The 24,321-nt window shown below is 39.0% G+C and overlaps 2 protein-coding genes and 1 long non-coding RNA gene across 6 annotated transcripts; 2 read left to right on the top strand and 1 right to left on the bottom strand.

Annotated features, from left to right (window-relative positions):
- Positions 1-6,908: 6,908 nt before the first annotated feature.
- Positions 6,909-12,436, top strand: LOC143866519 (uncharacterized). Of its 4 annotated transcripts, none has more exons than XR_013242732.1 (5): positions 6,909-7,108; positions 9,359-9,470; positions 10,764-10,826; positions 11,277-11,889; positions 12,055-12,436. It is a non-coding gene; the product is annotated as an uncharacterized LOC143866519 (long non-coding RNA). The 4 variants fall into 4 exon arrangements; XR_013242733.1 differs by having other exon boundaries at positions 6,918-7,108; positions 11,277-11,361; XR_013242735.1 differs by having other exon boundaries at positions 6,919-7,108; positions 11,277-11,361; positions 12,120-12,436.
- A 1,730-nt stretch (positions 12,437-14,166) lies between these two features.
- On the bottom strand, positions 14,167-15,412 carry LOC143866523 (Pollen Ole e 1 allergen and extensin family protein). Its single transcript, XM_077375994.1, has 2 exons — positions 15,249-15,412; positions 14,167-14,786 (listed from the first exon to the last, which is right to left on the bottom strand). The coding sequence occupies exons 1-2, from the start codon at positions 15,373-15,375 to the stop codon at positions 14,398-14,400; spliced, it is 516 nt and encodes a 171-aa protein (XP_077232109.1). The 5' UTR covers positions 15,376-15,412; the 3' UTR covers positions 14,167-14,397.
- A 5,259-nt stretch (positions 15,413-20,671) lies between these two features.
- Positions 20,672-21,298, top strand: LOC143866520 (germin-like protein 9-3). Its single transcript, XM_077375993.1, has one exon. The coding sequence runs from the start codon at positions 20,672-20,674 to the stop codon at positions 21,296-21,298; it is 627 nt and encodes a 208-aa protein (XP_077232108.1).
- Positions 21,299-24,321: the final 3,023 nt, after the last annotated feature.

The following is a 24,321-nucleotide window of genomic DNA, read 5'->3' as shown; positions in this document are numbered from 1 at the left end:
TGACAAAATTCAAACAACTAAGCCTTATCTTAATTAAACCACCAAAGCTTCAACTCACAACAACTCCTAACTCATCTGTCAAACACCTACCCAAATAAGTCATTACAACTCTTTAAACAGAGAAATATCTACCAATTGCTATGTCTAACCAAAACATGGTCATACCAATTTCAGGCCTTAGAAAGATGCAGGCCTACGTACCCCAAAATATGAAAACGAGATAAAGGAGATCAGCCGGGCTTGTAAACATAATAAACCTAGTTGTATTGATATTATTCTCAAAGAATGAAGGGAAACAAAGAAGAGTCTCCTCAACAGTGAATAGCAAAAACATTTTTTCTTACATCTAACAGCTCAAACATGGGTAGGATTGACTTTCAATGTACGCAAACAAATGGCAAATCGCATATGAGAACGAAAAGAAAATGGGCGTTAATAAGTTGCCATATAACTAACGAATCAAGCAAAATGGCCTAGCATTATCAGTGCTCTAACTCGATATACCAAATATAGCCAGAGGCCTTTGTGAGAAAGGGTTACCTGTATTAAACCAATTGGGCTGTACGAATATCAACAAATCAATTACTAATCACTAGATTTCCATCATCAACAGGTCATACAAACAATTACAACTGAATTCAATTCGTAACCGCAGGACATTAAGACCAAAATCAGTTTATGAGATTAGATCATCACACAAAAATCAACCTAAAGCTAAGATTCAAATTGAAATCAAACCCATAGGCCATACACCATTCGATCAAGAAGGGGGTCAAAATGAAGTAAAACAATTACACAAATTCTAACAAAGTAGAAAAATGTTAAAGATATCACCTGGGTGTATTGCTAATCCGAGCTCCCCTCTACCTCTTTTTTCCAAATGAGAAGAAACCCCCTTTTACAACTAGATCTAGAGATATATGGTGATGGAGGAGATGGGTTTGAGGGCTGATGGTGATAAATCCGGTGGAGAAGGTGGTTGGAATCCTCTTTACTTCCCTCTGCAAACTTCAAGTAGAAAATCAGATGGGTTTGAAGTGAATCTTGAAGGTAGCAAAGGTTGATGGTAGAGATAGATGTAGAGGTCGGAGGTCAGCGAGGTTTGCCGGAATCCATGGTGGAAATAGCCGGATCTAAGGTGAAAGAGATGATGAAGAAGATGAAGAGGGTAGTGATGGTGGATGATTTGGGTTTAATGGAGGTCGGCCATATTTAGGAACAAAAGCGTAGAGGCGGCTGCAATGGTGAGGGAGATAAGGGGTCTGTTGGAGATGATGATGAGGAGAAGGTTTAAATAGAAGAGGGTTTGTAGAAAATCTTGGTGGTGCAGATGGAGGTGGAACAAAAGGAAGATGATGGAGTGATGGTGGAGATGGTGGTAACTGTAAATGGGAGAAAATGGGGCAAAGGAGATGGTGGTTGGGAGTGAAGATGGTGGACGGTGGCTTCTCCTCTCCCTCTCTCTCAATTTCTCCCTCTGTCTCAATTTCCCCAAACGAAAAATAGGGAGCCCCACCTCATGCCCTAATTCGGTGGGGATTTCATAAGAGAGTTGATATTTCCGCCCCCTCTGCCTTGCTTAGACGGCCACCTCAAGTTTATTTTGAATACTTTTTCACTCAGCAGGGGAGTGTCTTGGGGAGAAAGAAGGGTGTACCAAAGGAAATGATATATTTGCCCCCTTTGTTCCACTTTGGACGGCCCCTTTGAGTGCATTTATGACTACTTTCTTTTACACTACATGGGTGGTTTGAGATGAAAACAGGCCCTAAAAACACAAGCTATATATTTGCTCCCTTTTTTCTTTCCTTGAACAGTACCCCTATAAAGGGAAAATGATATACTTGACCCTCCTTTCCTTCCTTGGACAGCCCCCCTCTATTTCATCTATGACAGCTCTTTTTACACTCCCGGGGGGTGGCTCAGGGTAGAGAAAATAAATTCTTTTTTCTTTGCAAATGAGAACTGGTATTGGCAGTCCCTTTCTTGTATGACACACCCCCCTTTATACCAAGTATCTCAAGCTGATGTCAGCATAGTTGTGTTGTTTAGAGCATCATTCCACCAAATGGGGCATACTTCAACAGGTTAATTCACTCCCCTTCTGCGAATGACACTAACCCAAACCTACCTCGGCTTATTTGGCAATTTTCATCGGTTTTGCTCACAATTTTGCAGGTAACTTCCTTTGAACATTAGCCATACCTTGGGAACTTTACATTTGTCAATAGGTACAACAAGATGACAAAATTTCGGATTTCCTTCGCATTTGGGTCTAACTCTTAGGGAATTTCTTCGACTTCAAGACTTCGACTCTACTTTGGGGACTTTAGGGCCCGGTTAAAATGGGGTGTCTACAGATACACCCTTTTTTTATTAGCAGTTGAAAATCACCCTTCCTACCCACATGTACAACCTAGAAGTCCAGCCAATTTGCAACTTTTCCCATTAGTTTTTCACGCATAAAAATCAATCCAGTTTCCTTCTTGCACTCTCAGCCCTATTAGTCTAATGCCCCCAAAACCCGTTTCCGCCGGCAATTCCACTGTCATCCCTTCCAGCATATCCGTGGAAAAAAAGAAAACCCTAGCTGGTTTCTTTTATCTCTCAAAATCCATTTGTTCCATTACTTAAAAAAAAGACTTCTCAACACCCCCCTCAATTCTCCATTGCACACCCCCTTCCATTAACCAATAACAATTTATCACCCCTTGTTTTCCCTTGTTTTCTGCTGACTCTAAATAATATGGAAAAGAAAAACCCTAAAAAAATTAAAAACACGAAAATAAAAATCCTAGAAACTAAATACCATGAAAATAAATCCTAATGGGATCCTAATGGGCAAATATGCCTCTTATTGGGCCTACAATCTGCATCAACCAGGGAATGGAATTCTATCTCTATTAGTTAGTCCATGGAGGTGTTGAGTTGGAATATTAGGGGATTGGGAACACTTGAGAAAAAAGGCCCCTGTGAAGGAATGTCTTTTGCAGCATAAACCATTTACTTCTGTAATCAAGAAACCAAGATCTCTAGCATGCCTAGATCAATTTTGAGGGAGGTGGAATGTAGGAGCACCTACTTGCCACTTTAGAGGTTGTGGCCTCGAGAGGTATTTTGGTGGTTTGGGATGGTGAAATGATGGATCTTAAAGAGGAGGTTATTGGGCAGTTTTCAATATCTATTTTCTTGGGAAGGATAATCTATAACTCAGAGTGTGCCTTCTTGACAGTTTACAATCCAAATAATCTGGGTTTACGCAAAGCAATGTGAGTGGAACTGGATGGTATTAGAGATAGATGGCCAATCCCTTGGTACATAGGAGGATATTTGAACTTCACTCGGTTTAGTGATGAGAGGATTCCAAGAGGCGGGACCTGTGCGAGCATACAGACTTTCACGGAATATGTAGGCAATAATATGTTGACGGATCTCCCTCTAAATGGGGCCCAATTCACTTGGGGTAGGAATCACTATAGGAGTAGGCTGGACAAATTCCTTATTTGTCAGATGTGAGCCCTTGGTTTACTGAGTAGTTGGAGGTTCCTCTTCCTAAGACAATTTTGGATCATTGTCCCGTCAGACACCTAGAAAATTATGGATCCTGTAAACAAGGGAAGAAGACTACTCAACTAGTTGTTAAGGGCCACTTGCCACTTGCCTTCTTCATTCTAATAAAATTTGAGGTATATGAGAGACTAAAGAGAGTTTTTATGAAATTAGAACAATTTCAGAAATAATGATCCACTTCAAATCTACTTGTTGTGTGAGACCTCTCCATTGAAATGGGATGTGCACCTCATTAAAGATACTCAGTAATCAGAAATAAACAGGGTCTGATGCCAATTGGATGTAGCTGATATCACCACTCATCATCATATAGTTTGCATTTAACCATGATCTCAAGTAGTTCAAGTCCACAAGACTTGCTTAAGGTTGATAGAGCTATCATATCTAAACATGGGCAATTCAAGATAGACACACGGCATGCCATTTCACTCCGATGCACCTATTACACACCCATTTTTCTGATTCCCTAGATGGGCGGGTGAGAAATTGGCAAGGATGCTTTCGCTCGGGCAACTTCCATTGATTCAAACATTGGTGTTTGTTGATGCTTAAAGCCTTAAACAAAAGAAACTGGTCTTCGAGATGACTTTACCACTCCTCTTTACGTGATAAGTGTATCAAACTGCTCACTTGGATCTCCAGTAAAATAAACGAGATCTTTGAGTTGGTTGATTATAAAACGGATGCGGTCAGTTTTGAATCCTTCGTAGTGTCATGGGCTTGGGTCCGGGCAAGATGGTGAAAGGTCATCCACTCAGGAAGCTCAATACTCCCCACGGAGAAGCGATGAAACTGGATATGCTCAAACTAAAACAGGTGGGGGGTATGCTTGCTTTGTTACTGATACCACTAATGCTTTTCAGGAAATTTGAGCTAGACATACCCCTATGGCAAGGGTCTGATTTTTGACAAATAACACTCCTATGAAAAGTGAGGCAACTAATTCTAAACATGCAACAGTTTTCATAGCGTTTCGCGTATGGGTAGGTTGGCTCATTTGAATCAACACACCCACCTCATCACCCAAAGAAATCAAAAAGACCCAATCCCAAATTCCATTCAAATGAATCAAAAAACAGAAATATTAGCTGCAAGGCTTGAAAATAATTCATTCCATTTAGATCATAAATATTGATTCCACTAAGATTATTCCCAATTTATTATCACCAGCTTAAAACAATTCACTGTTCTCATCAAACAATAAACTAAGAAAAAGATAAATAAAAGTAGTCACAGACCAAGCAGGAGAAAATGAGAATGAAAGAGAAAATGAGATGGATAGAAGAAAAAACAAAGCATAAAAATGGATGTTTTGATGAGGGAAAAAGTAGAAGAAGAAGAAGAAGAATGAGACATACATTTCCGCCCAAAACAAAGTTGTAGAAAAGGGTGGCACCTACGACCGCTCCTATAATGAGCGGAGGGGTTATCATAAGACTCCACTTGCGGTATATCATCTTCTCTTCTTTTCCTTTTTCTTCTGCAAATCCTTTCCTTCTGTTTTTTCTCTGCTTTCTTATAACTCTTTTTAGGGCAAGATAGAGACTTTTAATAGAGGTTTTTTTCAAAAAGTACTGTACGGAACACATGATAGGATGATCCAAACCGTCAATAAGTTGGAACGCAATGTTGATAGGTTGTTCGCCGAGAGTCATTTCCATGGGATGATCCTAGCCCTCCGATCTATAAAGGTTTCTGTAGTATGTAGTTCTTTATAGATCGGAGGGTTGGGATCATCCTATGGAAGTAACTTCTGGGGAACAACCTATTTACATTGTGTTCCATCTTATTGACGGTTTGGATCAACCTATCATATGGTCCGTACAGTACTTTTTGAAAAATAAGGGACTATAAGGGCTTACACCGTATAAAATCTCGTTTTACTAGGGTCATGGCGAAAGGCATTTCTCGGAAGGTCTGTTGCATCAGAGAGTAGCTACCTGATTAATAACGACAGAATCTGTTGGAAAGTGAGCCTACGTGGCTGCTTTCTGTTGCAGCAGACCTTCGGAGAAATGCCTTTTGCTATGGTCCCTAGCAAATCCTAAAAAAATATTTTACTTACCGGATAACAAGGGTGGGCCCACATTTTTTAATAGGGTGTGTACCAAAAATCAGCTTCATCAGATCATCTTACGGAGGGGAAAATGGGCAGATACTGTTTGTCCAAAAATCTACCCATTTTTTTCCCTCTACAAATGAAAGGGTTACGATGATCTAATAGAGCGGATTTTCGGTACACACCCTATCTATGATAGGGCGCATCAAATGAATGCTTTGAATCCCCATGAAATGTGGGCCCACCAGGAACAGTGAGCCCAAAAGTACACTTTGAATCCCCCAAAAATGTGGGCCCACCAGGAACAGTAAGCCCAAAAAGTAGACCTAGCAAATGGCTGGGCCGGGCCGGGTCAAAATGATCAGGAATTTTTACGGGTCATTGAACTTGGACCCGCACGCGGGCCGGGTCGACTCGCGGGTCACTGGATTTTTGACGTATTTTTTAAGATTTTTTTTTTGTATAGGGATTTGCTAGCAACCTTCGCGGAGGCAATTTGTCGGCTTGTCGCCCATCCTGCAAAGATCAGCAGAAGTACGATTTGTGCACAGGTGGCTAGCAATAAATAATAATCATGCGGATACTGAGTTTTAAATGAAAAATTACGGACAAATGGATGCAAATAGAAAAATTATGAAAAAAATACCAAAAGAATGTACTAAAATATGATAATTACGGAAAAAACTACACAGAAAATTCAAAAATTATACGGAAAAAAAGGCCACCCGGCCGAGCATTGACGGGCCGGGTGGACCCACGGGTCAATTTCAAACAGGTCACATTGGTGACCCGGACCCTTAATTTAAGGGCGGGTTGGGTGGACCCGCGGTCCGGGTCACTTTTTGCCCGGTCTACCAAAAAGTAAAGATAAGAAAATTATGCGCATCCAGGGAATCGAACCTTGGGTAGTATCGTGGGAGGGTACTATGATACCACTATACCAGCTGTGTCCAAACATCTGTCGCCTCCCCTAATTAATAGAAATCCTAACTATTCTAAAAGCCTAAACCTCGAAATTTCGTCAACCATCTTCCCCTAAATTCCCACTATATCCTGATCTTATGGCCTTTGATTCTCTTTTTTATTTCTTAGAAAACAATCTCACGCGTCCGTACCATATACTATTTTCGTCTTTTCGTCTCCCCAATTACCCCTGCAGAAGTATCCAAACAATTACCGCAGTCTCAACCAATCACCATGGCCTATTCTCTCGACTTTATCACCCGTCCCACCAGGTGTCTGGCCATCTTATGCATGCTTTTGCAAAGTGTGGTTTCCCTGCATACCGTCTTCTGCTTTTTAGAGAACATGCAAGGAGAAGTTCTGAAGCTTTTCGGAAATACGGTTTTTTGTAATTTTTTATTCTACCGAACTGCTCAAGATACTCTCTCACTCTCTCTTTATGGGTGAAATGTCGTTGCAAGTTCTCCTTATGTGTAAACCCAAACAGGGTGGCTCTTAAAAATCCATTGATTGAAGGTGCAACTGCTCCATATATCTCAGTTTAGTATTTTTTTTTTACTCTCTCATTATCTGGAGGTGTGGATTTTGGCTTCAAAAGCAAGATCCATGGGTTGTATCCATAATTTCACCAAGTATTTGGATTTGGCCAAGAGTTTCCATTTAGTTTTTTCAATATTCTGATGGGTTGGACTACTTCTCTGTTGCACATATTATAAATTTGTTTGGATCTTATTTGCTTGCTCAAATAAATTTGTAAATCCAATGAAGAGCCCTTTTTTGGCTCTTTATGCAAGGGCTCCCTTGTGTCTATCATTCCTCTTATAAAGATTATCAATAGATTTTTTTCCTCACAATTAAGTTCCTGTAAAATTTCTTATTTGTTCATTTAAAGTCATTTCCATCAATTTATTAAGTTTATATTTTCGAATTAAATTTTTTTATTCAAGTGTCTATCTTTTTAATAAAACTTCAAATGCAATATCTAGATATGTTAAAATCTTTGGTTTACAAGAAGAGATTATGTATCATTGAAGTGCCGAGAAGAGCAATATTCATTTCATGAAAAGAAATGCCTATGGTAAGTGGGTATTAAATGTAAACTCTTGGAAAATTGTGTTGCATTTCATTTTTTCTGACAGACCATTATTTACTCAGAAATTTCTTATGATTTTTTTCGTATGAAAGTATTAAAAGTACTGTCATTTTCCTTATCACTTTCGATTGAGAGAATTGACTTTCAATTGACAATGGTTTGTGGAAACTTCTATTCCTTTTTCCCCTTTTCTGCTGAAATTTTCACAAAGTTCATCTAAAAAAATGGGAAATGCCTATGGTTAGTGGGTATTAAATATAATCTCTAGGAAAGTTGTGTTGCATCACTCAACTTGATGGAGAATCGTATTAAATTAACAGAGTTCCGGAAACATTTGATTGATTGAGCAGTTGTAAACTCAAATGATTAGACTGTAGAAGCTTTTAAACTTGAAATATTTATGGAGTGCTACACAAAATTTATAACCAACTGGGATCCTAGCCTCTTCAAGGCAATGTTGAGTTTTAAGATTTTAAAGCTTGACCACAAAGTTATAAGTCCAAGGCCTCTGATTCCAAAATTTAGAAATCCTCACTGAGACATCATATTTGCTAAAGCAAGTTTATTTAGCGAATTACCTTAGGTTAGAATCATTTCTTGCCTTTGGGCAATCTGATAATCACAATATTTAATTTCGCTTTGAATGATGCTCTGTTCATTTTGGAATTTGTTGTTAAAGTATAACAGATTAAAAACGCCTTTAGCTTTTGGAGTGATTGGTAGTTTCACATTTGTGAATTGATCTGAGTGTGAAACTTATTATGGATTCAAAATTGTCTTTAGGCTGATTGAGTGTAAAACTGATTATTGACTCAAAATTGCCTTTAGGCCCTGTTTGATAGGGTTTCTAATTATGCATTATATGGGTGTATTTTTTTATTCTAGGGTTTGGATGGTAAATGGTTTATGGGAAAAATGATTTCATTTCCTTCTTCCTTCGTTCTTTCTCATTTTTTTTCTTTGAACTTTGGTGTTGAAAATTTTTCAGATGTAAATGGAATTATGGTTCCCTTTTCTATGCTTTGGAATGTATGTGGTTGTGCCCCAAATGGCAATTGTCCGTACATAAAAAAACAAACCCTTCCCCAGTAACAAATCTAGCAATACATGCAAGTTCTTTCAGTTTTCTGGGTGTATTAGACAAAGAAAAGAGATATGTTTCACTTGAAATGATCATATTACTTCTCTCTTTTTACATAAGATTGATCTGGTTCTGTCTAGCCATCTTCGTCTTCGGTTGTTGGGATTGAAGCTCAGTTTTCAGTTGAAGTTGGGTGTCATCCTTTGAGGGTTGTTAATATTTTTATTCAATTATTGGTGTGGGTTTTCAGAGATCATGTTGTTAAATTATGTATCGTCTTCACAGTGATATCCTTCCATAGATCCTTCCATTGAATTTGTGAGGTGAAATTACAGTCCCACGAATGGGCTTTCGTGACCTTACCTCTTGCATCTGTGTCTTTATTGTTATAGTATTTGTGTATGTCACTTGGCCGATGACATTGGCAGAAGATTTTGATTTCTAATTTGGTCAGCAGGTGAGTCTCTCCCAACCCTCAATCCTCTCGACACGAGATGTAAATTGTTGCTTTGAAAGTTTAAGCCTGCATGATTTATATTTGGGATTGAAGCTCAATTGAGAACGATGTTCCTGTGGTTGATGCTTTTGACAGGCCATTTGGTGAGGCGGCAAAAGTGATGGTTGAAGAGAAAGGCATAACTGTTAGAAATAAATTCCTTTGGAGATGTACTTTAGAAAATTCTGTTTGGAATTCTGGGGATGAGGTATGCCCTTATCTCTGCCAGTTGTTGTTGTTGGTTATATCTTGTTGTTGTTGGTTATATCTTGCTAACTTAGAGTGAATGAAAAGAAATGCTTTCTTAATAGCAGTTGGAACTGAACGTCTCTAATGTTACATTGTGTATTCTCCTTCATGTGTTTCTTTTTTCATTATGCAAAGTATTGGGTAATTCATTTAGGAGTTGTTATATGGTGTGTGAGCATCGGTACAAGTGGCCCCACATGTTCAATTATCTGAACCATGTATTTGCAAAGTCTTGCTATGCAGATAAATAGGTTGGATCATTGAACAAGTGGCCCAACTTGTAATGGAATGCTATCAATTATTTCGACATTGATAGGGAAAAAAGCTCGAATGATAGTCCAGTCAAATGAATATATAGATCTATGCTCAAAGCAAAGAAATTTACAACAACTTTTAAGATGTGAACTGTTGAATTGATCGAAAAAAGGTGTCACATACAATTAGGTTCAATGGGAGGCTTCATAGCTTGGTAGGAGATGCATATAGAAGTAGGTATAGAAGTAGGTTGTTGCAAAGAAGATCCCCTCTTTGTAACTCTTTTTGTTTAGAGGGGCTTCTTGATTTTCATTTTTCAACTTTTTAGATGAAGATATCTTTAATTTCACAATGAGTACATCTCCCACTAAAGTTTACTGGACCTTTTTGAGTTTTCGGCATCAGGTCAGAGAACCTGATTTGATACATTCTTCCTTTTCTATCCTTGATCCTTATTCAACTTGTATATGTTTGTCTATAAATTGACATGGACACAATTGAAGTAACTTAAATATACAGTTTTCCTATTCAGATTTTGCTTCCTTCATTCCCGAGGTGAGTGGTATAGTTTAAGTGAATTGTATATTTGAAGTTGATTCTTCAGTGACTGGTTCTATGAGTAGCTATTCTTAGATGCATGTTTTCATAAGTCATTTTCCTTTTTCCATTTGATCTTTGCTCTGTTCTGGATGATCTTTTTTGAAGGCATGGCTATTTTTTTTCCATTTTAGATCTTCATGTACTTCAGCAAAGCTCCATATTTTCCTCTTAATATCCTAGGCTTTCTTCCTTTTTACCATTAGAATCGTGTCTTTCTTTTGTTTCATTTGAAACTGCTATTTTCTTGAGTCGGTCTTCCTTTCACCTACATGTTTTTCCCTTGCATAAGATCTGGTCTTTGTAAGGTGAAGTCCTTGGGTAGATGCATAATACTATTAAAGCATTGGATTTGGAGGATTCAAACAAACTTTATTTCATCTCTTTTCTGTATTTCAAGGGTGTGAAGGGGGCTACTGGTCTGTTATAACTCGAGATTTTCAAGAAAAGCTCCTTTTTTCAGGTAAAATCTGTGAATAAATTATCTTTCATTCTTTTCTTCTTGGGTTTAGAATTTCCATTTTCTTTGTAATGGTGAAGTTATAAGATTGGATTTGACTTGAGAAATGGAGAAATGGGCAGTTGGCATACAAGAATGTGCTTCATTAGGAAGTTAATTTCTAAAGGATTCTTCCTAAGCAATACTATAAGATTAGACTGGATGAAACCAGCAGTGGCTAGGATAATAGGAAATAACCCCAAAGCAGCAGTTGTAGATGATCTTTCTACTGTTTCTTGCATTTGGCACGCTTTTCTTCATTTGCTACGCATGCTTTCGCCATAATCTTTTTATACTTCTTGGTCTTTCTTCGTCAGATTAGCAGTGGCACAGGTTGTTAAAATTGGGTTGCATTCAAATTTTTGTATTGTTTTCCATTTAAATTCCAAAGACTATCTTCTATTTTTGTTTCAGTAACAGGTTTACCCAGCAACAATATGGGATTTGGATTTGTTGATGAATATGTTTGGTGGCCTCACCATCCCCAACACTTCCCATGGTTAACTTTATCTTATTCCCATTCATATATTTCTGCATCTCTTTTCTTTTTTCAGTCATGTATTTGTGGTATGTACGGTAATCCAGTGTATCATTAGTTATTAGAGTTATTTCATACAATATAGATTCCAAAGAAAGGAAAAAATTATTCAGTGAACGAAAAACTGAGATGAACAGCAAAGTACATACAAATCAGTTTTCTGAACTTTTTATAATTTTGTTAGTTTCTTAGCTATTCTTGCTTGACATCTCTTAGCTATTTGGAGAAATGCAAGTTGTAATCCAGTGTGTCATTAGTTATTAGAGTTATTTCATACAAAATAGATTCGAAAGAAAGGAAAAAATTATTCAATGATGATATGCCAAGAACTAAGATGAACCTCAAAGTACATACAAATCAGTTTTCTGAACTTTCTTATAATTTTATTAGTTTCTTAGCTGTTCTTGCTTAACATTATCTTAGCTATTTGGAGAAATGCAAGCTCCATAAGGATGGTTCATCTGCAAAGTCTTTGAGATACATTGGAAGGTATTTGGACACTGCTAATATATGTGCGAGTTGAATTTTTTTTCTAAAAGTGACTTGATTGGTATGATTATCTTTTTTTTTAACGGTAATAGATATGAATTAGATTTTTCATGCATGTTCACTATGAATAAGAACCAAATTCTTCCTGGGTCTGATGTTTTGCAGCAAAGGGTTTTTGAGAAAAATTCTGTTTTGCAAGAATAACCGATACGAATTATGAATGGCTTCAGCCCTGAAAGACCAAAGTCATGGAGTGTATACAACATATCATCACATCCAGTAGCAGATGAGGCACCATAGATGCATTTGAGCACATTTGTGAAATCGTGGCGATCTTTGAACATTTGTTGAGGCCAACATCCTCTTTCCTTTAACCTAGAAACAAAGCTGAAGGATCCCTAGAATCATATCAATCAAGTCAATTCCATGAAAAGTGAGCCTTGTTTTATAATGCATATTGAGCATTAAAAGTTGACACTGTATAAAGTGCTCTTGTATTCTTCCATATTGATATTCACTTTACTTATTCAGGCCATTCTGTTATTTATATCTTTGTCGCAATGCACGTGCACTTTTTACTAGTACATAAAAACTTTGCTGAAATTTATTAGACACGCTGGCGAAGTATTTGCATTCGGTCCCTCTAACATGCCATTACACCCCGTTATAGCTACATAATTGTACCATTTTTATTGATGTATGGTATGTCCATTATGGACGTCAACATCGTGTGGTGTGATCAAGGCCGTTGATCTAGCGATCCACAGGGTGATCATACAATTTTAATGGATGATTCTTAGTTCCTCGATAAAGGGTGAGGCTATTTCAAGTTCTATATATATAAAATTTCATTTCCTATCACATGACAATGCCATAATATAATGTTTAGAATACCAATGGCCCACCTCGATAAAAGTTGAGGCTTACCAAAAAAAAGTGGCACCCATATTATTGGGTGATCTAAACTGTTCATTTGTATGGGCCCAGAGTAGATAGGCCATGCCCCAAAATCTTAACTATATAATGATCCTACTCCTCCGATTTAACCTCCACACATCGGAGGGTTAAGATCATCCTCTGAGGAAAACTTTTGGAGTATGGACTATCTACTTCATCAAGGCCCAACAAATGAACGGTTTAGATCACCCAATAATGTGAGCCCTACAACATTTTTTTCCTTTTTTTGTTTTGGTACACTTGCATGGACAGCCTTTCACTGTATAAATACACTTCTCAGGTTCTTTTAAAAATTTCAACCATTTTTTAGAGTTTTATACGGTGACGTTGCGGAAATGAAATTTAAAAAATAGCGGGGCCAACAGAATTGGGCGATCTATACCGTTCATATGTTGGGCCCCCTTCGTATAATTTTTTTTTTTTTTTTTTTTTTTTTTCTGTTCTTCATGCACAGGAGAGTGGTGTAGATACAAAATTAAGGAGAGGGTGTGAACATAAAAAATAGGGGTTTGGTACATATTGCTCCCTTCTTGAGATGATATATCTAGTTAATTTCATATGAGAGCACAATTTTTGAGGACCCCACTGGCTGTTCTTGTTTGGAATTTTCTGAAGTTGCCACTACAAGAAGCAAGAAAGAGGGAACAGACAGCTATTAGGAATGGAAGAAGCCGAAAGCATGAAGAGTTGGTAAGTGTCAATGAAAGCGGGAACCATACAACACCCATACTGGGTGAATACTTTTGGAATCACACTTATGTGGTCATATTAGCAACTTCAAATAATTATCTAGTCAAAAGCTCAAGTAATAAGAAATCAGACCAATGATTAGACCTGCCTACAAATTGGCTCAATCAGAACTGATAATCCTAATCACCTGCCATGACCAACAAATGCATCTTTGTGAAAAAGTTGAACAACAGACCACAAACAAGTCTACCAATTGGATATATGGCTAGGATCATCTTATGGGTGATGTTTCAAAACACCCGCCCGACATAATGGACTCCCCTTAGTAGACTGTCTACTCCCTTTCACCTTGGCCCTGTTCTTGTTCGATACCACATTTTGCCTTATAAAGTCAATCAAAACTCCTTTGAATCTCCTGCATTATGACTACGTCAACCGAGTACTCAACCACGTTGCCCCGGTAGACTAAGATTTGCTTTGGCCGCGTTTTGACCCACATCACCATTTTGAAAAACTAGTTTAATTCATGAAGCGGTTATCCAAATCGAGACCTTACCATAACCCACAACCAAGAAGAATTTACACCAAGAAGAAGCATATCTTTAACACTCAAACCTTTTATAGTCACAATTTACACAAGAAGAAGCATATCTTAATTAACACTCAAACCTTTTATAGTCACATAATACAAGAACTAGAATAGATTAAAGAAAACCCAGACCTTTTATAGTCACATAATACAAGAACTAGCTAGAATAGATTAGAGAAACTCACATAAGGACGAACTACATGAAAGACAACATAAAAACAACCACAAAGGACTATGTATATAATTTCAAAGAGCTTATATTGCCATGAGAATCAAGGTATTCCTATTATGGGAAAGAAAGGAAAGTAGTAGCTTGTGGGAGCAAGGCCCCACTCTGGTGGCACAGGAAGATCGAATATCTTGGATGACTTAATCCCTGGTTTATCACTGATGCTTTTCGAAGTTTCAGAAGGACATTTGGAGAAGACTGTGAAAGGGGTGGAGATAGTGTAGGAGTCTGAATCCTGGGCCTTTACAATCTTGGAAACTAGGGTTTTCTTGTAAGAGCAAAGTTTCTGGGGCCCACCAAGGAGCATGGCAAAGCAGTTGAGAGGTGTAGAAGATGCACTCAAAGGAAGCTTGGCTTCAAAGGAGCCTTCCTCGTCTGTTAATGCATATTCCATCCGTTTCTCTTGGCCACACTTCACTGCCACTCTAACACCTGAAAAAAAATAGTAGAAAACTAGTCAAATGTTAGTCAAAACTAGTTAAATATTAGTCAGACACCAGATTGGCAAGCACATGCAAGCATGTGAGCGACAGGTTTCTATTTTTATTTTTTTTAATAATTGCACAAACCCAGCTTGTCTTTTTTTTAAACAGAAGTCGGAATTCAGTGAAATTTGCGCCCACTCAAAGTTTTTGCCGTTCCCATAAAGCTTTCATAAGCCGATTAAGACATAAAAGGCAACCTCAGTTTGTGCAATTATTAAAACATGGTAGTGCAAATATCAGTAGCCTTAATTATTTATAAACTTCCCAAAAAGCTCTGAAAAGCCAATTAAAAAAGAAAAGACAAGCTGAGTCTCTGCAATTATCAAAACATGCTAGTGCCAATATCTCTCTCTCTCCAAAGGGATAAACAGAAAAATAGGGAGCCATTGAAGGGGAAGAAGAGAGAAACCGGGTAGGTGGTGATGAGAGCAGTCAAGGCAAGAAACCGAGCCCTTCACTACGTGAGACATGGAGACGTCCACACGTACGAGAAACAACGCAAAGAGAAGCACCATCATCACAGAAGGGAGAGCCATGAAGAAGAAAATTGGAAGATGGCAATGAGCAAGAAGACATAACAAGATGACCTATAAATAGATAGAGAGTGTCATAAATGAAGCAGGGGTGACTGCTAACCAGAGTAGCTAAAATGTCAAATGACTAATTTACCCTCTACTTTTGTGAAAACGACACCTTTATCCCCTTAAAATAGTAAAAACACTCATATACTAGGAAGTCTTGCACCATGTTGTTTCTCTTATTTAATGGTATCAATATATAGCAGGCTTTTAACACCATATCAAAATTATATAAATGTGATTTTAATTTCAACTTAGAAAATGCTAAAAGGAAGGTGCCCAATCAGTGTTAAAGTATAAAAGATTAAACACTGGATTCTCCAACAGCTTAAGCTTTTGGAGTAATTGGTAAGTTTCACACCTCGATAGCAAAAATTCACATGCAACGACCAAGGGGCCACATGTGCCACGTCTAGGCCAACCCTAGAAAGAAGGGCCACACGTGAGGGGGAGTGTTACAGTATAAAAGTTTAAATACTGCCTTCTCCAACAGCTTAAGCTTTTGGAGTAATTGGTTGCATGTTTAACAATCAAGACTTGGGAGAGGCAATAGCTCTAATACCATGTGAAACAACCAATTACTCCAAAAGCTTAATTAGGCTGTTAGAGTCGGTGTTATTTAATCATTTATACTTCAACATATTTCTAACGGACACTCCTCAACCTTGCGTGTGCCACTTCTGTGGTCGGAACTGTTAATCCTGGCTTGTAGGCATAAATAGGAACCGGTGAGAACACCTTGATCAGATAATCCTAGGTCCTTGATCTATTAAGTCTTTTTTTAGAGTTTTACGAATCAAAGATAAATAAACCATTCATAGTTGTATTCACATCGATTGGACAATGCATGTAGTTATTGTTGAACAGAAAAAAATCATGGCATACAGTTTAGTGTAGTAGCTGTCTGATGGAGATGATACTCCGGTAACGTTGCAGGTAAGGTAAACTGGTGGGGGAACATGACATCACTATGGATATCCGATGGAAAAGAGAATGTGGCCGGATTGCATTATTATGTTCTACAAGATTAACTGAAGAAAATTGCCCTGCTTGGGACCCTAAAATTGATTGTCACCATTAACCCCAACGGTAATGTCCACCTACCTATTTTGTATTAGCTTTAAACCTCGAGGCATAGAAAATCAATGGCTACACTTGTCACCATCTTTTACAAGTGGTGCACTGATAGTGGATCGTAGCGTTGATCTGGTGGGCCACCACATGGATGGGTTACAGCCCAAAATCTTTGAGATCGGACCACATTAGTTGTTCAATATTGTGACTTGTAAATGAACTGTTAAGAAAAAGGTAAACAAAAAAAAAGCTATTGTCTGTATTCAACAGGATAAAGGTGCACTGATTTGATATTAAGGGCTGTTGATCAATTATTTAATATTAAAAAAATCAACAAACTTCTAATCTTGTATTAATGTGCTATTTTTTAGGGGTACACTCAGAACGGGTTGGGTGAGGTTGAGGCCAACCCGAGATATCATTCCCTCAACCCTAACCCAATCCAACTCAACCCTACCCAACCCGAGCCTCGGGTTGAGGATGGTCAACCCTAACCCAACTGCCTCCAAATTGGGTTAGGTTGAGTCTGGTTGAGTTCGGGTTGGGTTTGGGTTCACATAGGAAAATACAAGAAAAAAAGCATATAATCCTAAAAAAACATGAGAAAAATTAAGGACGGAGGTCGGATTTGGGTCAGGTCGGGTTACCAAAGCCTCAACCCTAACCCAACCCTAACCTAACCCAACCTGAGAAAATGCAAACCCGACGCAAGCCAAAATCGGGTTGAACCTGTCGGGTTCGGGTTGAGCCCGATCCAAGTTGCACCCCTAGTATTTGTATGGTGTCATTTAATTTGGAAAATTTTCACTTCATTTAAAAGATGATTTTTGGGGTAAACTATATTAAATGCATGAAGCTAGCTTCTCTATCCTCCACCCACAGACAGGATTACCTATTTATGTACAGATCGACGGTAAAAGAGACAAAATCCTCTAGTAAAGGTTATACGAGGATTATTTGCCTCAAAATTAAATGAGAATGATTACCCAGAAAGTCACCTCCGGGATACAATATTTGAGTTCCATAAAGGGATCATGAATGTAAAATTAGGATTGTTGATCTTGTACAACATTATGATGAGACTCACATTGTCTTGTTCCTATTCTGAACGAACTTCCCATGTGAAAGATAAAGAACTACAAGCAGAACCCATGATGCTTGATGTATAAAGGTGTTCTTATCGGCATTTGGCTGGACTTATGGTTATCGTTCTGATCAATATATCTGACCACGGATACGAGGGCAAGTGGGCCTCAATTGGCTGTTAGGAAGGAGACTAACTAAAGGCCTTCCCTTTCAGCATTTTCCGATTATGAGACATATGAACTTTTCGAGCAAAGGGTAATTTGTTTCATTAAAATGTTGAATGGCAGAGGATGTGAGTGAATTTTGCCGTACCGGTAGAGAAGAAAAAGCTGTTGGAAATTGAATGAATTGTCCACTTCTTTGTTTTTGGTCATTCATTTCATTAAGATGGTGGAGAGATAGGTTGATTGAGGCGAGAAATTTAGTTCCAACAGTGTTGAAGGTGTATTTAAGGATGACAGAGACAAAGGCATGTGAGGCAATAAATTAGCACCGGAAAATGTTGAAAATATTGCCTGTGTTGAAGGTAGCTAGGATTTTTATTTTGCTGTTTTTTACACCACATGTAATAGTAATATGTCTTTTTAACAAAAAATAAAATAAAACTATCAATGGTTTTTTAATCTATCAATAGACCATATGAATTATGACAAGCTTGGTTATTGGTTTGTAATAGTCGGGAGGCAAGCGTTGTGATTTTTCAAGTTTAGGAGCATCCTAGGAGCGGTTTCTTAAAATTGAATTTTGATGGATCAAAGTTTGGACAACCCACTGACTGGCAGAATCCTTAGGGATGAGGAAGGGGATACTCTATGGGCATTTTCGAGTTCTACTGGTGTAGCCGACTCAAATGATGCAGAGATGGCGGCGCGCATCAAGAATTATATATTGATGTTGGAGCAAAGTCATTTAACTAATGATAAAGTGGAGGGTGATTCCTCAAGGGAAGTAATATGTCCGCCCCTTTTATTACTTGGGGCAGCTAGCTCAGATATATCTACGACTGTATAGGGGCTGATGTACTTCAAGTGGGAAGGATTCAACAGGCCTGACTGCCACGTACACTTGAGCTGGCTGTCCCTAGTAAAGAAAAGGGGCACATTTATCATTTCCCTTTCTTAAATGTTATTAAGTGGTTGAAGGGTTTATCATCTCCTCCTTGGAGATTTGCTCGATGGATTGATGAAATATATGATTGTTGGAGGTTTGCTCGATGGATTGATGAAATATACGATTGATTGATGGGTCATTCTATCTCATATCACCATGTTAGGAGGTTGGCTAATTCTGAGGCCGATAGGTTAGTAACAGAAGGGTGCTCTAGGCCGGAGTTAGAATTGTTTGGATTTCTTCCCCCTTAAGCTGTATCTTGTGGTGTTTCTGTTCTTGTTTCTCGTATTGCTTTGATTATCTCAATCCGCAGGGGTACCCCATGTTCTTTTAAATTCAATAGTATACTTCAATGCCATTCAAAAAAAAAAAAAAAAAAAAAAAAAAGAAAAGAAAAAAAAGAAGAGACCGCGTACCGTTCCTAAGTTAATATCAAGGTCACATGTCGAAAAGAACGTTCTCTTTGGACAATCCTCGTACATTTTTTACTTAGAGGGGTCTTCAATTTATGATAATCTATAATCACATCATTTCCCTCTAAATCTTAGAATGGAAAAAAAAACTTATATCAGAAATGTTTTTCTTGCAATCCAGACATGGCCTAATAGCATTTTTTGCAAGTAAAGTTGATATTACCCTTATTATTTACAAAAAGAGTAAAAATGTGCTTGGTTATAAAATATAAATCCATTTTCTTATTATACTTTATTAAAACCATAATAAATGTAATTGCGACTTTATTTAAACCTACCCATTGAACAATATTAAATGTGGAAAATCTAGATTTTCAGAAGTACAGTTCAACCATTGAATCCCATATAAATAATTCGGTTCATCATGACACTTCGGAAAAAGAAAGGGAGACAGAAATTAGAGGTTCTACTACTCTTGATGTTGAGGGAGACAAATTAAGACACCAGAAAAGCCTCTCGCTACTGCAAGATTTACACCGAGACCATGTTAGTTGCTTCATGATGGTTTACAAGATCAATGGTTTTGATTTCACTTGCATATCCTTATTTGGAATCCTAGAGTTTATCATCACCACAGATCTTGATCGTGCTATCTCCTTAGTCTCTCACCTCCTACATTTTTTCTGTAAAATATAAACTCGAGCTCAGTAAAACATTTTCTTGTAGATTTGGTAGAAAAATCTATATCTTCTAACATCATTTCTTATGTATGATAATACTTGTTTTTCCCCCTTTTTTTCCTCCTAGATTTGGGTAATCTTTATCCTCCATTATACATTTTTGCAAATTTTTGCAAGATTTCTTTTACTTCTTTTAACTGGGAAATTAAAATTTGCATTTAATTTGTAGTTTTATTTTTATTTATCATCAATTTTTCCTTGTTCTAATCAGTAAAATTAATACTTAGAACTGATATCTATGGGAAAAGTGAGTATGAGTGGCCCCCTCATATAAGCTTTTATGAGGTGACAGCTAGAAACATGGTGGGCCCACATTTTTAGGGTGATCCAAACCATTCATTTGATAGGCCATGACATAGATAGGGTGTCCCCAAAAAATCAGCTCCATAGGATATCCAACCCTTCGAACTGTGGAGATGACAATTGGCAAATTTATACCCGCCCATTTTCACCTCTATAGTTCGAAGAGTTGGGATGATCTTATGGAGCTGATTTTTGGGTGACACCCTATCTATATCATGGCCTATCAAATGAATGATTTTTGGGTGACACCCTCTCTCTCCCTCTCTCTCTCTCTCTCTCTCTCTCTCTCTCAATAAGCTGGCCGTCTTTCCTGATATCCTCCTAAGCACCAATGAGAAACAAGAAATTAAACAATGACTTCGTAATCTCCATCCTCACAAGCCGGCCCTCATGCATGCCTCCCTCACCTCGCCATTATAAATATCCTTTCATTACTTCCATGTCTGCACCTTACTACTCAAAACCACCCCCTTCTAGTACTTTATCTCACATATCTTACATACAATTCTATATTAAACCATCATATCCATGGCCTTCACAATTTGCAACAAACATGCCATCCTCCTGCTACTAGTTGCCATGGCCACATCTCACATTGCCCATGCAAGTGATCCAGACATTATCTCAGACTTCATCCTCCCCCCAAATGCCACCGCAGACGGCAACTTTTTCACCTTCACGGGCATGCGCACACTGGTCGGTGCACACCTTCCTACTACTTTTAAGGTCATCAAAGCAACCAAAGCCGAATTCCTGGCTCTGGATGGCCAGAGTGTCTCTTACGCCGTACTACTTTTCCCTTCGGCTTCCGTCAACCCTCCTCACACTCACCCTCGCTCCGCCGAGCTCTTGTTCCTCCTAAGTGGTTCTCTACAGGTGGGTTTTGTTGACACCACTAACAAGCTCTACACTCAAACACTCCAAGCTGGTGACATGTTTGTGTTCCCTAAGGGCCTTCTACACTTTCAATACAACAATGATGCTAAGAACCCTGCTCTCGCCATCTCCGTCTTCGGTAGTGCAAGTGCCGGGACTGTGTCGGTTCCGAGCACTGTCTTTTCGACCGGCATCGATGATGGCATCCTTGCCAAGTCATTCAAGACCGACGTTGCCACTGTTGAGAAAATCAAGGCTGGGCTGGTACCTAAGCCTTAATGTTGTTGTTCTTCTTCCTTTATTAGTCATAATGTTTAGCTATGCATTTTTTTGTTAAAGTGAATAATGGTTCACTATCTTTCAGGGGCATTAATCAACATGCCATTTTGATTAATTACTGTTTCTCAATTTGTATTTCTTTCTTCGAAATGCCAAATAATGGGTTGGATCTTTAATTATTTCGCCTTTGCTACTAGATGAGTGTTCAACCCACAGGGATCCTAGCTTTTGTGATTTTATGACATTTTATATGGCTTTGCAGAACCATTTCATTGTTAGTAATCCAGCTCTCTCCTATTGTACTCAAATATACGTATATGAGGTTGATTGAATTATCTGGAACCCCCTTAGCCCGTTACGATCTATATTTCCATGGTGAGTAACCTGTCGGAAAAGTGAACTAACCTAATTAGTACAAGGACACGACCACAAAATATATATAGCAGTGATGATAGGACCATAGGACCTGCGGACGGAATTTTTTGGCCTTGGAATGTGGTACTTTGACTGTTCCGTTAGGGTTTGTCTGAAGGGATCTGCTCGTGAAGATTGTTGACTTTGTGTTTAAGGAAGCACATGGATTGTGTGTTGTTCTCTCACAGTACTGAAATGTGCCCATTTACAACATGTGAAAATACACACACGTATGACGGATTCGATAACTAATTCAATGGACTTCGGCTTTTTATGTTTTCAGAAATACGTTTGAATTGTATGCACTATAATATAATAGTTAATATATAGTTTATTTCACTAGAGAAGTTGTTGTGGCGAACTCTTGCGTATGGGACATATAGTACTACACAGGACGGCCTGACGAATGTCCATACTATGAGTCATTGCAATGTGCTGATCATAGTTGAGGAATTAATAATAGAATTTTCAATTATTCGTTGTTTAATTATGTATTTAATTTAAATGTGTTTAGGGTACCCAACAGATGCACGATAGATAAGTATAATTACTCTGATTATACTTGATGATCGATATCAACCAAAATTGAATTTTTTATTAGAATATTTTTTATAAAACTAAGCGACACGATTTTTGTAAAATTATTCTATTATTAAATATTATTTTCTCAAATAAATGTGTTTCGAATTTTTTTAAAAAATAGCCTAACTTTTTGGATGGTCAAGCCTATGAACATTTGAATTGAGAAAATATTGAAATATACGGAATATTAGAAAAACGTTAAAATCCCATTGTTTAACTAAATTCAAAATGGGGGTTTAATAAATATATTTGTGATGGGGTATGCAAAACAACCCCAATCGTCATACGACACGTGGCACCAGGGCAAACCCCTAAAAGCCCTCATCTCCTAAAGGATATTCTTGTCATTGCGCCAAACCAAGATGGAATCATCTGTTCACCTCACCCAACCATGGGTTGACACTTGTCTAAGGACAAAGAAGTAGAGGCACAATTTGGCTCAATAACAGAACGACACATGTCCCAAAAGGATAAGCAAACTTACACTCAAAGTCCCGCTATAAATAGCCCTCATAAAGACAAGGTAAATGACTCGAATCCCAAAAAATCACTATTCATCGCTTTGGCAGTTCAGTTTCACTGACTTGAGTGTCGAAGTGCCCGTCCGGAACAAGGACTCCGGGTCGACCTTTTGACCTCGTGTGCCGTCGTGCAGGTTATTGCCTCTTTATCAACTCAGCTATCAGGATTCGCCAGATCAGCTCTTACGTCACTGCCTTATCTATTACCAATTCAGGGCGTAACAGATTGGCGCCATCCGTGGGACCCGAACAAGAAGCCGTTCTAAGTCTCAAGAAAAATGGCAGGACGGAAGAGTACCAGAGCACCTCCTGTTCGGACAGTCCGACCTACACCACGTCAAAACGCTAGGGGAGAATGACTCGCCTCGAGGGTCGTCATTCCTCCGGCCACAGCGGAGCCAGGCCCTGCTCAGTCGACTCCGGCTTCGGCTCCTAAGCCCGAGCAGGTTCAAACTCTTTTTCAACAAATGACCATGTTGGTCGACCATTACAAGAGCTTAGTCCAGCAGGTCCCTCAAGACCTTCCCCCTGAGGTCTCTGCACCCCCGGAGGTAAGGATGGATCCACCAGCGGGGGAGCTTGCACTGCCCCGCCGCGATCAGACTCATCATTCTCACTCGAGACATGACCATCACTCTCGGGCAGGTCTGGCGCAGACTGAACCTCATAAGCAATATCGGTCCAGATCCGTGCAGAGGCACCGGCCCCGAGCCGCTCATGCAGAGCGAAAGAGATCCAGCCGTCACAGAAGAAGTTCGGAGAGCCGCTCGGATTCAGCGGCAAGCCCCACTGTGGAAACAAAGGCCAAACCGTGCAGCCGGACAGAAAAAGAGAGCTGATCCCGTACTGCGAAGATTTGAAGAGATTGACCATCGGATCGAAGAACTGGCCAAAAACCACAATCGGTCCTCCATAAAGTCGTTCTCCAACGGACATCCTTTCACAGATAACGTGCTAAACGCGCCGGCTCCAAAAGGATTCAAAATGCCTCCGGTCCAACGGTACGATGGGACCACGGATCCCGTAGATAATCTGGAGACATTCAGAACCATGATGCTCTTGCACGGAGCTTCGAACGGATTCCTCTGTAGGGCATTTCCAACCAGCTTGACTGGAGCTGCAAGAGATTGGTACTCGAGGCTCAAACCGAACTCTATAGATAGTTTCGAAGAATTTGCGGACGACCTGGTCAGGCACTTCATGAGAAGCCGAAGGCCGCACAAGACCGACTAATGGATCTTAGACAAGAAGATGGTGAAAACTTAAAAGTGTTTGTCAGCCGATTCAACAGAGAAGCCCTGCAAGTCCCGAGCTTAGATACCTCTGCCGCTGCAAATGCACTCCTCGCGGGTGCTAAATCAATCGAATTCCGTCGAGCTGTACCTCGTCGGAACCCACACTCATTGGCAGATCTTATGGTGGGGGCGGAAGAGTACATCTCTATAGAAGAAACGTTGGCAGCCCTGGACTCAGGGAGGAGAAAAATGCCGGAAGAGGAAAAGAACC

Source organism: Tasmannia lanceolata, unplaced genomic scaffold, assembly GCF_043159265.1.
Source record: "Tasmannia lanceolata isolate RefF3 unplaced genomic scaffold, GAP_Taslan_0.1 ptg000135l, whole genome shotgun sequence".
NCBI lineage: Eukaryota > Viridiplantae > Streptophyta > Magnoliopsida > Canellales > Winteraceae > Tasmannia > Tasmannia lanceolata.
This window is presented reverse-complemented; position numbering and strand designations above follow the sequence as displayed.